The sequence below is a fragment of the Trichosurus vulpecula genome, chromosome 1 (genome assembly GCF_011100635.1).
Source record: "Trichosurus vulpecula isolate mTriVul1 chromosome 1, mTriVul1.pri, whole genome shotgun sequence".
Taxonomy (NCBI): domain Eukaryota; kingdom Metazoa; phylum Chordata; class Mammalia; order Diprotodontia; family Phalangeridae; genus Trichosurus; species Trichosurus vulpecula.
The window spans coordinates 214,879,484-214,894,715 of NC_050573.1; the positions used below are offsets into that span (position 1 = coordinate 214,879,484).

The following is a 15,232-nucleotide window of genomic DNA, read 5'->3' on the forward strand; positions in this document are numbered from 1 at the left end:
GGGAGGAGTAAAACAATTTCTTGGCTGTGGTAAGGTCCCAGTTGACGTTGGATAACATCAATTGTAATGTACCCAGTCAGCATGATTGGAGTATTTCCTCCAGCTTTTTGAGTAGCTCAGTAGGAATGGAGGAAATTAAGATGGAAATAATCCAGCCCCCAGCCCTGTGGTTTTTCAAGAGAACAGTAATAGGGAAAATGCAACAGATTCAAGAATGGTAGAGATTTGAAATGGCTAAGTATTGATTGATGTTGAAGAGGGGTAATTCAATATAGGTATAAAATGCTAGAGATAAGAGGATAAAGAGGAGAAGCCATAGTAGGGATGGGTTGCTGGTACAGAGTACTATAATGAGTTATAGTAAAGGAAGTAAGTAGTATAGTATGATTTCCATATGTAGAATGTATGAATATGTGTGTGTATCTATATATAGATTTCAGAGTGTTTGTCTTCTCCTTTGGGAAAAATGTATTACAAAATTCTAATTTGAGCACATCCATAAATCAGATATATTTTTTTTTCTTTTTTAGATTTAAAGACAATCGGAAAAATAGCATTTGGCTTGTAGATGTGAGTATACGACTTCGTAGCAGGTTTTCTTTTGGTTAATATTTTTGTATTACTTTCTGCCATTTTTTTCTTCCCAGAAAGAAATGATAGGGAACTTTGAGTTTTATATCTGAGTAACGCTTAAGTGTGTTGAATCAGTACTTGTATAGACTAATAGAGTAGAATAATCTGAGGATTATACCAAATTTTTACTAATAGTGCTGACCTTGGAATCAATGTCAGGGGAACCAGTTTATTAGGTAACAGCATCTTATGATGTGGCCCTTTGGATACAAAATTGCCAAACACTCCTTGGATTAGTTCCATGTTAGGTCTATGCTATACTGAACTCCACTTTGTAATAAAAATGTCAACAGTGAGATTATAGAGTAATTTACTTATAAACCAGACCTCCATTTGTCTAAACCTTAGCATAGAGGGTTAGAATAAATCCCAGTCCACAGATAAGCCCAGACCTAATTTTTGTCACTTGTTCATAACTAAACAGTTCAGTCTCTTTTTTACTGAGTATTTTGTTAGAGCTGCAAATGATGAGCAAAATTGAATTACTTTGAGTTTCATCTTACCTTCCTTTCCTCACTTTCAGGTCAGGGGATAAGTTTAAATCTTATGGCATGGAAGGGCTACGGACAATTTATTATGGCTCTTCAACAGGTGGACCTGGCCAAGACCCCAGCCAGCTGGTGGCAGAAAAGGTCAGGTCCCTACCTGGTTGGGTGGTCAATGGATATTTATTTAAACAGGCCAGCTATTTCCAGTCCCAAAACAGAAGCCCTGGAAGTTCCCCTATAGATATGGGGGGAAAGTCAGGGAAGCCCCTAGCAGTATGGGGATATAATGAGAAATCTAATCTGAAGAAAAGAGCTGTAATTATCATCAACTATTAGTTTTCTTTTTGTATTAATTTGACCCCAGTGAATATAAATATTAGCATATTCACTTGAGATTAATGACATATGCACTATAAATAGTGTAAAACAGGTATCTGTTTTAAATGAACCTGGTATGGTAATTTTTGAACATTTATGGAATACAAACTATTAACAGGTGATTGAGTCAGAATGGAATTCTTGATAGTTCAGAGGCCCTTTAAAAATCAATGTAATATTTTGTTAATGGTTGCCTTAACGTTTAGAATCACTGACTTTTTAAAAAAGTTGTTTTACTTAATTCTAGTTCTATGCGCCATGGTGTGCACATTGCAGAAGATTGGAACCAGTTTGGAATGAAGTCGGTTTGGAGATGAAAAGGCTTCGGTCTCCAGTTAAAGTTGGAAAGATGGATGCTACTTCCTACACTAGTAAGCCTTCTCTGGATATTTTAAAATGCTCATTATCAGGAACATTGATATAGTACTTTACACACAGCAATAATAACTCACAGTGGTGACAGATCAAACAGTAGCATTGTCTTTGCCCTTGAAACTTCTTACACAACTAGCGTGTTAGTAATTTCTGGGATTATTTTTACATTAAATCATATCAGTTTGTGTTACTGAACTACTATTTGTTGAACCTTGTGTTAGAGACTTTGGGGATACAGAGGGTCAGGCAATCAGTCCTCAAGTTGCAATTTGCCTTAAGGAAGTAGAACTTTCTGTGGAACAATTTGAGAACAGTTAAAGGTTCAACTGTGAGATCCTGGCTATAAGTACAGTAGAAGTTCAGAGCAAGAGAGCTCAAAGAAGATTTGATGGAGGAATTGAGATTTGAGCTGTGTGTTTTTTAAAATGATTTAATTAAATGGGAAAGGAATGAAAATATTCCAGGTAGGGAAGAGATCTGAGCAAAGGCACAGAAATAAATGAACATGAGCTACATACCTAATCTTTTCCATTGATTGGATTCCCTTGTTTTTGATTTAATGCCAAACAGTTTTGATGATTTCTGGTTTGTTTTATATGAGATCTGGTACTGCTGCATCTCTTGATTGTACCATTTTCCCAAATTTATCTTTTTTTCCTTCCAGATGGATGTAATTTTTTTTCCTAGCTATCTAAAATAATACCTAAGTAGTTTGTCATGATATTGGAGGAGTAAATTAATTTAGATATTATTGTCATTAGAAAAAATTATGTTGGCAAGTCCTTATCACGAGCAATTAATACTTCAGTTACTCTGCCTTTATCTTCTGTAAAGAGTCTTCTGTAGTTATATAGTTCCTGTGGGTGTCTTGTGGGTAAACTTGAAGGTATTTTGAACATTCTCTTGTTATTTTGAATGGAATTTCTCTTTCTTTTCCAGATGAGTTTTGTTGCTAATATACAGAAATACTTAGGATTTTTTTTTTGACATTGCACTGCAACTAGATTTATTACAAGAGAAATGACCATGCTTGTAAAACCCAAAAAATTTACAATCCATACAGAAGTTTGCATATTTATGACAGTACAACAAAAGGAGGAGGAGGAAACAAAAACCTCCACCCAAAGAGGTGTGGCATGAGAGTGGAACAGATGTGAAAAGGACCAAACCCCTCGCAAAGGGGAGGAGCAAGGCAACGGCAAAAGCAGCGTTCTTTCCCCTTGGGAGTTGCTAGACCATGAAGACAGGATGGTCTGCTTGTCATCGAGGGTCCCAGCTGTCCAATAGTTCCTTAGCCTGGTGCAAACTGACAGTCACCTGTCTTGATTCCGAAGGACATGCAGGGAGTCCAGTTTGAGATACAAACAACAAATTAAGTCACCTCAGGGGGCTCCTTCCTTGACACATTTGGGGCCTCCTGCATACTCTGGGTTCAGTGTTACTGCAAAATATGGCAACTCAAGATTACAAGTTCAGGAGAATCCTTAACAGCACTTAGCATAGTAGTAGGTACTAATGCATATAGTAGGTGCTTAATAAATGCTTGACTTGTTGAGGAAATGAATAATACTAAAAGCAAATGAGCCTGTGATAGCTTCACTATCAACTCCCTATGCGTTTTGTGATTCCAGCTCATCCCTAAATACTTAGGATTTTTATGGATTTATTTTATATCCTGTACATTTTGAATGTTGAATTTTAATTAAAATTCTTTGTTTTGATGATCATATCATCAGAAAGTGATGACTTTGTTTCCTTTTTGCCTGTACTTTTCCCTTGAATTTCTTTTTCTTATGTTGAGGCTATTGCTACCTTTGGCCAGCTAGCTACAGTGGGTAGAGTGCTGGGCCTGGAGTCAGGAAAGCTCATCTTCCTGAGTTTGAATCTGACCTCAGACACCTACTAGCTGTGTGACCCTGATCAAGTCACATAACCCTGTTTACCTCAGTTTCCTCATCTTTAAAATAAACTGGAGAAGGAAATGGTAAACCACATCAGCATCTTTGCCAAGAAAACACCAGATGGGATTACAAAGAGTCAGACATGGCTGAAATGACTGAACAACAACGAATAGTTACTTTTCCTAGAACTGTGTCAAATAATAGTGGTGATAATGGTTATCCTTGCTTTATGTGTGATCTTACTGGAAAGACCTCTAGCTTTTCTCTTCTTTTATATTATTTTTAATTTCTTTTTTTAATTCTGAACTTAAACACCAAATAAAATGGGCGTTATCATATTTAGTAGAACATAAAAAAGAGGATTGTACATGAAACTGTTAGAACACTTATGTAGAATTTGATTTTCTTATGTGTGAGTTCAGCTTGTAGCTTTCAGAGCTGTCCTCTTTGTCTGTTTCTTTTAGCATTCCTTCTCTTCTCTTCTTTACATTAAAATAAAAAGGATGTCTCATTTTCCTTCTTTATCCCTCTTTCTCTGCTGCCCTCTCTTCCATCCATCATCTTTATATGAAGAGGTGGATAGCATGCTTCATCAGTCTTTTAGAATCACAGCCTCTCGGTGAATTAATTAGAATTTTCAAGTCTTTCAAAGTTGTTTGTTCTTTATAATGTTGCTATTGGTATAAATTACTGTCTTATTCTTATTTTACTCTGTACTGGTTCATACAGGCCTTCCTAGTTTTTTCTGAAAATGACTTCATTTCTCATAGTATAATAATATTCTGTTGCGTTCTTACCACAGCATTTTTGCGTCTATTCCCCTATTGATGGGCATCATCTTAACTTCTAGTTCTTTGTTACTTAAAAAAACTACTATAAATATTATTGTGCAATGGGTCCTTTTCCTCCTTTGATTTCCTTTTGTTGTAAGCTTAGTAATCTTATCACTGGGTCAGAGGTTTTCACAGTTTAGTAATTTTTTGACAGTTGCAAATTGCCTTCCAGAATGGCTTAATATGTTCACAGCTCCACCAGCATTGCAATAGTATGCTTGTTTTTCTTCAGTCTCTCCAAAAGTTGTCATCCTTGTCATCTTTGACAATACGTTGGATATAGGGTGGAACCATAATGTTACTTTAATTTGTATTTCTTTATTTAGGAGTGCTTTGGAACACCTTTTCATATGACTGTTGATTGCTTCGATTTCTTTCTTTGAAAACTGCCTATTAATATTCTTTGACCATTTATCAGTCTTGGAGAATGCCTCCTTTTTATATATTTGAATCAGTTCCTTATATTGATATGACACCCCTATCAGAGAAACTGGATGTTAAAAAATGTTTGCTCATTTAATGATTTCCCTTCTAACTTGAGCTACATTGTTTCTGTTTGTGCAGAAACTTTTATGTCATTAAAATTATCCATTTTACATTTCTGTGATCTTTATCCCTTGTTTAGTAATGAACTCTTCTCCTATCCATAAATTCAAGAGTTAATTTCTTTCTCTCTCCTCTGATTGTTTTTTTGATATCACCTTTTACATCTAAGTCAAATATATCTTATGTGTGGCTGCTTGATACTCAAGTAACCAGGAAGTGATGTTACCAGCATGAACATTTAGTCTCTTGAGCCAATGGTTTCAGTACCTTTGCCTAACTTGCTTAGGGGAGAGGGTTAGTATATTACTAGAGCAGGATAAGATATTAGTCCCACCATTTTATGATGACTTTTATGGATATGGTTCCAAATTACTTTTTAGAATGGTAAACCAGTTCATAGCCTAAACAACAATGAATGAGTATGCCTAACCTCTCATATCCTCTCCAGGGATTGTTACTTTTGTCTTTTTTTTTTTTTTTCATTTGTATCAGCTTTGTAAGTCTGTTGGGTGTGAGAAAACAACCTCGGAGTTGTTTTCTTTTTTCTTTTTTGGGGGGGATGGGGTAGGGATGTCAGTCAGGGTAAAGTGACTTGCCCAGGGTCACAAAGCTAGTGAGTGTCTGAGACAGCATTTGAACTGGGGTCCTCCTGACTCAATGGCAGGTGCTCTATCCACTGAGCTGCTAACCTGACTCCAGAATTGTTTTTAATTTGCATTTCTCTTGTTAATTATTTGGAGCATTTTTTCAGATGGTTTTTGATGATATTTTTCTTTTGAGAACTAGCTGTTCATATCTTTTCACCACTTATCAGTTGTAGCATGGCTCTTTCAACATAAATGTTAAGCCTATACTGTGTGCCTGGTGTTGTGCTAGGTTCTGAGAATATAGTACAAAGAATGGAACAATCCCTACTTTCAAGGAGCTTATGTTCTTGTAATGTCTGAGTTTATTGCTTGTATTTCTGGTGTTTACTGTTTTCATTATATTTTGATCTGTAAAGGATGTGTTTATTATTTCAGTTAGTAAGCCTTTATCTTCCAACCATGGATACTAAGACAGACAAGAGTCTCTGCTATCAGAAAGCTTGGGAAAGGCTTCTTGTGGAGGTAGGATTTTAGTTGAGACTTGAAGGAAGCCAGATGAGGAGGGAGGAGAGCATTCCTGGCATGGGAGACAGCCAGAAAAAATGCCAAGAGACACAGTGTTTTATTCATGAAACAGCAAAGAGGTTAGTGGCACTGGTTAGAAGGATATGTGTAGAGTATAAAGTGTAAGAAGACTAGAAAAGTGGGAGTGGGGGTAGGTTCTGATGGACTTTGAACACCAAACGGAGGATTTTATATTTGATTTTGGAGGTGATAGGGAACCACTGGAGATTATTGATTATGGGGGAGACATAGCTGGACTTATGCTTTAGGAAAATCGCTTCGGGAGCTGTGTGGAGAATGAACTGGAGTGGGGAGAGATTTTATCAGACAAACTAGCACCTAATTGAAATAGTCTAGGTGGGAGGTTATGAGGGCCTGTGCAGGATGGTGGCTATATTAGAGAAAAGAAGGGGATATAGATGTTGCAGTGGTGAAATCAATAGAGTTTGGCAACAGATTGGATATGGTAGGTGAAAGATAGTGAGAAAGCAAGTATGACAATGAGCCTGGGAGACTAGAGATGCCCTCTATAGTAATAGGAAACTTTAGAAGGGGGAAGGATCTAAGGGGAAAAATAATAAATTTTGCTTTAGACATGCTGAATTTAACATCTATTGGACAGTCAGTTTAAGAAGTCTGAAAGGCAGTTGTTGGCAGACTTTAGTCTGTGGGCTCCACCAGACGCTTTCCTAGATCCAGCCTCCGCCATTCTTCTATTCATAATCATTTCCCTCCCTCTTTTGCTTCTTTGTCTTTTGCTTTCTTATCTTTTTTTTTTTTCTATATTCCATTCTCCTTCAAAGTCATTACACTGGGAATCAGTCTTGCAGACTGCACTTGGTGGTTCTTCATATTTGCAGTTAGAGTAGAGTTTTTTTTCTTCCCTGATTAGGTCAATACCTAAGTCCTTTCTTACATTAACAGCACCTACCTAGCCGGGTTTTTATGAGGATCAAATGAGATCATAGATGTAAAGTGCTTTGCACACCTTAAAGTATGATATAAAATGTTAACTATCACTACTGTTGCTATTACTACAGTTTGTAGCTAACACTGAAGTAAAGAGGCTCCTTACTCTAGTCAGCTATATGGATGTGCTGTTCTTGAACTTCACAGTTCTTGACTGTCTCCAGAAGAGAATATGGGATCCTAAGACTGCAGCCTAAAGAATACTGCCATAAAACTAGATGAGTGACATGTTTAGGTACTTTTTACAAATTTATTGTAATTATCCTTTGCGTTTCCTCCTTGATATTAGATGGCTTTGGGGTTTGCCTTCACTGGGGGCCACTCTGAGAATATCCTGGTTGAGTCATGGTGGGCCCTCATTATTGTTCAGAAATAAACTTTAGACTACCCTTTATTTTTGAATCCCTAGTATTTATCTTTTCCTCAGTTAATGTTTTGTGAAACTTCACTCTTGCCACCTTTCACTTCCTCTTTTATTTAAGTGCAGCTAAGTAGAGCTAAAAAACCAAGCACAAAATGGTGATGATTGGGTCTACTACAAATTTATGTTAGTCTAATATCAACTAGGCCCTTACTGCAGAAAGGCAAGGCTGTCATTCTACTTCTCTCTAACTTTGCCATCCTTCTGCTCACAACAGCTGTGTATCATAAAAGCTGAGGAACTTGACTCATACTTCATTGATAAAATTAAGGTGAATAAGTGATGCCTCCTCCTTTTTTCACTTCTCATACATCTTCTCCCACACTTCAGTCTCCATTGAAGAAATGACCCATCTCTTTGCTAAGGCCAACCTTTTATATTTAGCCTTGATTACATTCTGTGTTGCAGATAGCCCTTATTATCTCCATTTCCTTTCCAGGTTCTTCTGTAGTGCCACCTGTCTACACTTTTGTTGTTATCTCGACCACATCGGCCCCTGGGCCCCCCCACCCCCCATTTCCTTCCCATTTAGAAACAGGTCTTTTACTGGTCTCTCTGTTGTCAGTCTGTTGCTGTCTTTGCCTTCTGCATTTATTCACTCTTCTTGCATTTCAGTCACCTGAGATGTTTGAGAAGCAAATAACCTCTCCAGTTTTGATTTTTGTCTAAAATTATTTCAAAATCTTCTTCATTAATGAATGTTTATCTTTTTTTCATGTATAGTTAAACTCAGATTTTCAGGGTAGGTCATCCTGGGCTGCATCATGCGTTCCATTGTTCTTCAGAGCACATTGTTCTATCATTCTCTCTTAAAATTTCTAATCAGCACACATAGTCTTGTGCAATTACAATGTTCTTTCCTTTATATTTAAAGCTTTTCCTCTTGATGGCTTGTAGAACTTGTTTCTGAATTGAATTGTTAAATTTCACCTCTATGGGTCTCAGAGCTTGCAGCCTTGAGTTTTTTGTTGTTGTTTTGTTGAGTTTTCGTCTTCCTGAAATCTTGGGTAATTTGAAGTTATTCTTTCCCCCGCCCACATTTTCTCCTATTGCTCACTTTCTGGCTCTCTTCCCTTTTATTGTGGTTTCCTTGGGGGCTAGTCTCAAATCATCTTAGTCTCTTCTTATGTTGGGAAGTTCATGTTTCACTGGCATGGGTCTCTGCTCCTAAATAACTTTCAGGTGCTTAAGACTGGCCCCAGTTGGTTGCTGTACTGTTTTCCTCAGGCTTGGTAGAGTGCTGTATACTCTACCTTCTTCCCCCGCGCCCTCCAATGTTCCTATCCTGTTGTCCTATCCCTCTGTTCTTTAATTCTTTGGCCCAATATCAGCACTTTGGAGCTTTGCATTATTGTTGCCATAGGGTTGTAGCCCCAGGCTTTTGCTCCTCAGGGTCTGTGGCTGCCTGATAGCATTCCTTAGCCTGGAGTCTGGGTATTCAAGAACTGGGAAAGAGAAGGGAGCAGGGATATGGGGTGGGGGTTTATTGTAAGCCAATGTTGTATTCTTGGGTGTGCTAGCAGAGCCTCATTGCTATAGAGATGAGGGAGGGGTTCTGAGTGAGCTCAGGGTTGGTCCTATAATAATGAAATGGTATGAGATAATTCAAAGTGATCAAATAGATCACTCTGCATATCCTTGCCTTTCATAATCTCTGATACCTTGTTTGACAGCAGTCTTATTTCCAAACCATCCCCACTGTTTTGGCCAAAAATAAGTACTGTCAGATTCCCCTAATCTAGTGAACCTTTAGTTGTAAGCACCCTTGAATTACATAGTCTTCCACGTTGCTTTTTTTTCCCTACTCTCTGAATTTGGAGAGATGTTAGAATTTTCTCAGGAAATGGAGGTAAATAGTTTTAATCAATCTTTATTATAGAAACATTACAGAAAATGGTTACTCAAGACAGTTAATTTGACAGCTGAGGGGAGGATGGACTGGAGTAGAGAGAACCTTGAGTCAGGCAGGCCAACCAAAAGGATATCTCAGTAGTCCAGATATGAGGTGATGAGGGTCTGTACCATGGTGGTGTCAGAGGAGATATGTTGTGAAGGTAAAAATGATGGGACTTGACAACAGATTGGATGTGGGGATTAAGAGTGAAGGACTGAGGCTGACCTTTAGGTTGTAAGCCTGAGTGACTGAATAATCCTCTCCAGCCATCTTAAGTTCTCTCTTCTTCTTCTCAGTCAGGTTCATAGAAAAAGCTGTCTTTAGCCATCTTCACACTAGTAGTAACAGAGAAATTAGAATGAGAGGATGGTTTGCAGGGTAGGGAGAGGAACCATAGTGAGTACCGTTTTTGACACCTTGAGTTTAAAATGTCGCTTTGAGATGACTAATAGGCAATTGGAGAAGCAAGGCTAGAGGACAGGAGAGAGGTTAGGACACATAGATCTGAGAATCTGGATGTACAGATGTGTGGGACAAAAGACCACTGGCTCAAATAAAAAAAAAACAGATGTCTCGGTTTCTCAAGGTAGGAAAAAAACAGAAGCTTTATTTGATCAAGTCTCGAGAACTGGGCATCTCCCACTACCAGGGCGGAGATAGTAGTGAAGAGAGGCAAGGGAGAGAAGGCAAGCTAGGGGATATATATCCTTGTACAAACAATTCTAAGAAATCCCACCCCAGAGGCTGGACCCCTGTCCCCATTTGCGGGGACAGGTGGCCTCACAATCTAACCAGGAATAAGTTTTACCCAATACCAGCACAGAAACTACAGAATTACCTTATAGGGAAACTTTTAACGTTAAGATGGTTTGTAAGTAGGCTAGGGGAGGGGGAGAGGGGAATATCACCTGATTTCCCTGAAATCATATGATTTACAGGAAAACGAAACTTCGGCTTAGTGAGGTCCACATCCTAACTAAATTTGTACTTTTTGAGTATCACCTTGCCTGAGTTATTCATAGGGAAGCTTTCACAATCTTGTATTCCACTCACAGATATGTGAATCTTCTGCATAGAGCTGATAGTTGGACCATGTAAGGTGGTAAGAGTGAAATAATAGAAGAGGGACCAAGACAGAGCCCTGGGGGGATGCCCACTATTAGCTGGTATGTCCTGTATGAAGATCCAGCAAAGGGGATTGAGAAACAACAGCAAGATGTGTAGGAGGAGAACCAACATAGAGTAATGTCATGGAAGCCTAGAGAGAGTACAATATTAAGGACGAGGGTGATCTACAGTTTCAAATGGAGAGAGGTTAAGAAGGGTGGACTGATAAAAGGTCATTAGATTTGGCAATTAAGATAACAGTAAGTCCCAAAGATGGTCAACTAAGGAAGTGTGGTTTGTGTTAAGGAAAGGAATACTCATACCAATAAAGTTACAAATTTTTAGATAAGTATAATATAGTAATTTTTTTGTTTATATCAGCATAACTCATTTTCCTGTAACATTTTTAAATTCATGAATACAAGTAAAAAGTAATTTTAAAAAATTTAAGTATATAATTTCCATTTACTCATTTGTTACCTACTTATTAGTCAATAAACATTTATCAAGTTCTTAGGATATATCAGGTAGTGTGCTAAGTACTGAGGATACAAAAAGAAAAAGGCTAAAGTCAGTTTCCTGCTCTCAAGAAACTCACAGACTACTTCAGAACTTTAAGGATCAAGGGTACTCCCACTCCCTCTAACCTATAGTGATCCAGAGTTGTATGTACTGTCATAGTTTTTTAAATAGCATCACTTCTGTGCCTTGATGAGACTTTTGGATTAAGACTTTAATGGAGGATTGGTATGTAAAGAAGATTAAGTTTATTTATTGTTCTCTTAATTTTCCAGGCATTGCTTCAGAGTTTGGAGTTAGAGGATATCCAACAATTAAGCTGTAAGTTGAGAGTCAAATGTGGTTGTTAAATGTGCATTTTTATCGCTCTGCTTACTCTAGTACCTTACCTTGGAAAATGTGTTTCTTAGTAGCTCATGAGACAAAAGGACTTTTATTCAGCAACTGTTTTTAAAATATAACCAAAACTAATAGCATGTTATAATTTACCAAGAACTTTTGACAACATTTTTGGGAATTAGGTAATGAAAGCAGTATCTCTCGTATTTTATAGACTGTTGTGCTGAGGCTCAAAGAGATTTATAGAATTTTCCTGTCAGAGCTAGATATCATTGGAACTAAGACTTGAGCCCATGTTCATTTCAGTGCAGCATATTTTTAGCTTGGCATAACAGGGTATACTATCACATTATGATACTTTAAAAAAGGAAAGAAAGAAATGAATAAATTTCTTAATTATGAACTAGGGTCTGTCACTGTACTTGGAATCAGAAGACTTGGGTTTCAATGCTGCCTTTCCTACTTAGTTATGTAGTTGTTGTTGTATTTGTCCTTCGTTCTCAAAGAGGACCATGACATCAGGGAAATGATCACTTGTAGTTGACTTTGATTTGAGTGAGGGAGGGCTGTGCAAGGTCACCAGCCTCACTTTCTCTTCCAGAGCCATCTGGATATCGATCTGGAAGACTGGAGATGGCCCTGGATGCATTAGGAGACCCTGGCCCTTTCAGGCTAAGGTCTTATGTAAATTGTGTCAAAGTTACTTAACTTTGAAGTACCTCAGTTTCTTATCTATAAAGTGGGGTTATTAGGAATTTAACTATCTGCCTTTTAGCATTGTTGTAACAACTGCTTGAGATAATATATGATAAGTGTTTTGTGAAATACAAAATGCTATAGAAATATTAGCTATTATTATGATGATTGAAAATTAAATGCTTAAAGGAAATATTACCTTTACTTAACTTTGGGATTTTGTGTTTAAATGAAAATTGTTCAAGATCATCTGGATTAATCAAAATGTGAATTAAATAATAATTTATATTTGTTGATCAAGTTTTGTGTAGGCTACCAGAACAAAGCATATCCTCTGAGACTTCTGGAGAATTAATTAAATCATTTTTAGAAAAACTCTTCCTTAGACTTGTTTGCTGTAAATTTATTTTATTGCTTAAATAAGATCAATAAAGCAATAAATAAGAGCAACAAAGCAATTTTGTTTTAATTGACTTGGCAATTTTCTTTGCTATAATTTAAAAAGGGAAGAGAATAGTCTGCAAAATATAAATCAGTAAGCTTGGTTTTAATTCCTTGGAACACTGTAGGATACATGATTAAAAAGATGGTTGGCAAACATCTATAAAGTGAAGTCATGATATATTCATCAACAACAAATCATACCACACTAACTTAATTTCCTTCTTGACGGATTACTAAACAACCAGTAGAAGAGAGGAATGATGCAGATGTATAGTTTACTTGTATTTTAACAAAAGCTTTTTGTAGAATACGTCATAATTCTTTTGTAGATGATGTGTTTGTGTGTCTGTGTATAAAAAAGTGAGAGATTGAGATTTAACAGTAATATAATGAGAGGAATTTAGAACTAGTTTGATGTCTGGGCACAAAGCTATTAACTTCCTACTTCCTTAGCCTAACTCAATTCCCATGACCTACTTCTCCATTTTGCCTCAGCTGTATAACAGAAATGGCCTTGTCCTTGATCTTGCCAAAACCCACAAAGTGTCCTACTTCCATGTTCTCAAACTATGAAACTCCTTTATTTGGTAAGTCTTTTATCATGATATAATTCCTTACCCCTTATGCACTTATCCATCTCTCACTGTGACCTCCATACCTTCATCCCTTAGTTCTTTCCCAGGCTATCACTTCTTTGTTGTCTTTATCTTCTGTTTCCTTCCTTGATGCCTACAAATATTCCCATTTTTCAGCCATCATTAAAAAAAAACCAAAAACAACTCTTAACTTGATGTGACCATCCCTATATTCTATATATCTCTCTTCTCTTCTAGTTGAAAGTCCTTGAGAAAACTTTTTCTAATAGGTGCTTCTATTTCGTCTCCTTTTTATTCTTAACCATGTATAGCCTGGTTTCTTACTCTACCCTTCAGCTGAAACAGACCTCTCCAAAGTAACCAATGATCTCTTTATTGTCAAATTTTAATGGCTTCTTGACTTTTCTGCTGCATGACACTAATAGTTACCCTCTCTCTTAAGGTTTTCCTGACACTGCTTTCTAATTGTCTGACTGCTCTTTTTTTGTCTCCTTTGTTTGTTCTTCATCTACTTCCTAACTTTCTCATATGACTGCTCTGGGCTTTTTTCTCTTCTTCCTCATGTTATCTTACTTGATCTCGTCAGTTCTCCTGGTAGATACAATTAACATTTCTATGTACATGATTTCCAGATCTTTATATCCAACCCAATTCTTTCTCCTGAGTTCACCTTAAATCACCACTCATGTCTTTTGGACATTTCAAACTGTTTCAAAATCTTAGGCATCTCAAATTTAATATGTGTATAACAGACCTTATTATCTTTTCCCCAAAACCTTCCTGTCCAAACAACTTTCTCACTATTTAATGTATCATCGTTATCATTAAACCTTGAATTCACACACTTCCTCAAGTTACATATACAGCCCATTGCCAGTTCTTGTCATTTACTGTCAAAACTTCACAGGTATGTATTCCTTTTTTTCTCCTTACACAACTGCTTCTGTAATTAGGTCTTCATCCTCTCTCATCTAGACTATAGTAGTAGCCTTCCAATTTTTGTCTGTGCTGTCTGTCTCTCCCTAGACCAATCCATCCTCAGTTTAGGTAACAAAGTGATTTTTCTGAAGCATGAGATTTCTAAATCCCTTCATGTCCCTAACTTGTTAAATTCTGTTGTCTGTTTCTTAAATATATGAGGTCTTCTGTTTTGCTTTCTAAAGTTCTTCTCAAGTAGGTTTACCTTTCTGGTGTTTTTAAACTTTACTTTCCTTCCTGTGTTCTGTGATCCAGCCTGCATGTTTTTCCTCAGACATGACACTTCAACTTAACATATCTTCAGTTTTTCACTAGATGTCCTGAATGCTCTCCTTCCTCATTGCTTCCTCCTTCCTTTGCCTGGCTTTCTTCAAGACCTGGCACAAATCCTGCCTCTTGCAGTACCTCCCTCTATCACCCTGCATCATACTTCTCCCTTCCTCCCCTCCCCCCCCACCCTGAAAAAGCATGTTCCTTCCCCTCTAAGATGACCTTCTGTCTTTTACTTGTACTTCTCCTTAGGCTCTGGGCCTGGCCCTATGCCCGTCACATTTTTATCAATGATTTGTATTTCTTGTGCTTATCATTTTCAGAGAAGAGAAAACTAGGAAGGCTAGGTAACACTGAATTACAGAGTCAGGATCCAAAAACAAGCTAGAGGATTGGACTGAATCTAGTTGGAATTCAGTAGGAGTAAATATGAAATCTTATTCTTGGGTACAAAAAAATAAGCTTCACTAATATATGCTAGGAGAGTAATGGATAGATAGCAGTTTATTTGAAAAAGATCTACCAGTTTTAGCAGACTGCAAACTCATCATGAGTCAGCATTGTAATTTTGCAGCCAAAAAAGCTACTGTGATCTTGGGCTACCTGAACAGAGGCATAACTTTGAGGAAAAGGATATCATAATAGTGTTTTATGCTTGTCTTTCAGACCTTTTCTGTAATTTTGTATTCCATTC

The 15,232-nt window shown here is 37.3% G+C and overlaps 1 protein-coding gene across 2 annotated transcripts in view; it reads left to right on the forward strand.

The window, feature by feature from the left end:
• TMX3 (thioredoxin related transmembrane protein 3) overlaps positions 1-15,232 on the forward strand; it is an 87,098-nt gene that overhangs the window by 12,172 nt on the left and 59,694 nt on the right. Inside the window, exons 2-5 of one of the 2 annotated variants that reach the window (XM_036734960.1) lie at positions 531-570; positions 1,157-1,265; positions 1,747-1,870; positions 11,491-11,536. In XM_036734960.1, the coding sequence (XP_036590855.1) occupies positions 569-570; positions 1,157-1,265; positions 1,747-1,870; positions 11,491-11,536 (281 nt within the window). In that variant the 5' untranslated portion in view covers positions 531-568. The remainder of the gene's footprint in view (positions 1-530; positions 571-1,156; positions 1,266-1,746; positions 1,871-11,490; positions 11,537-15,232) is intronic. The other variant, XM_036734956.1, reaches the window with a different exon arrangement.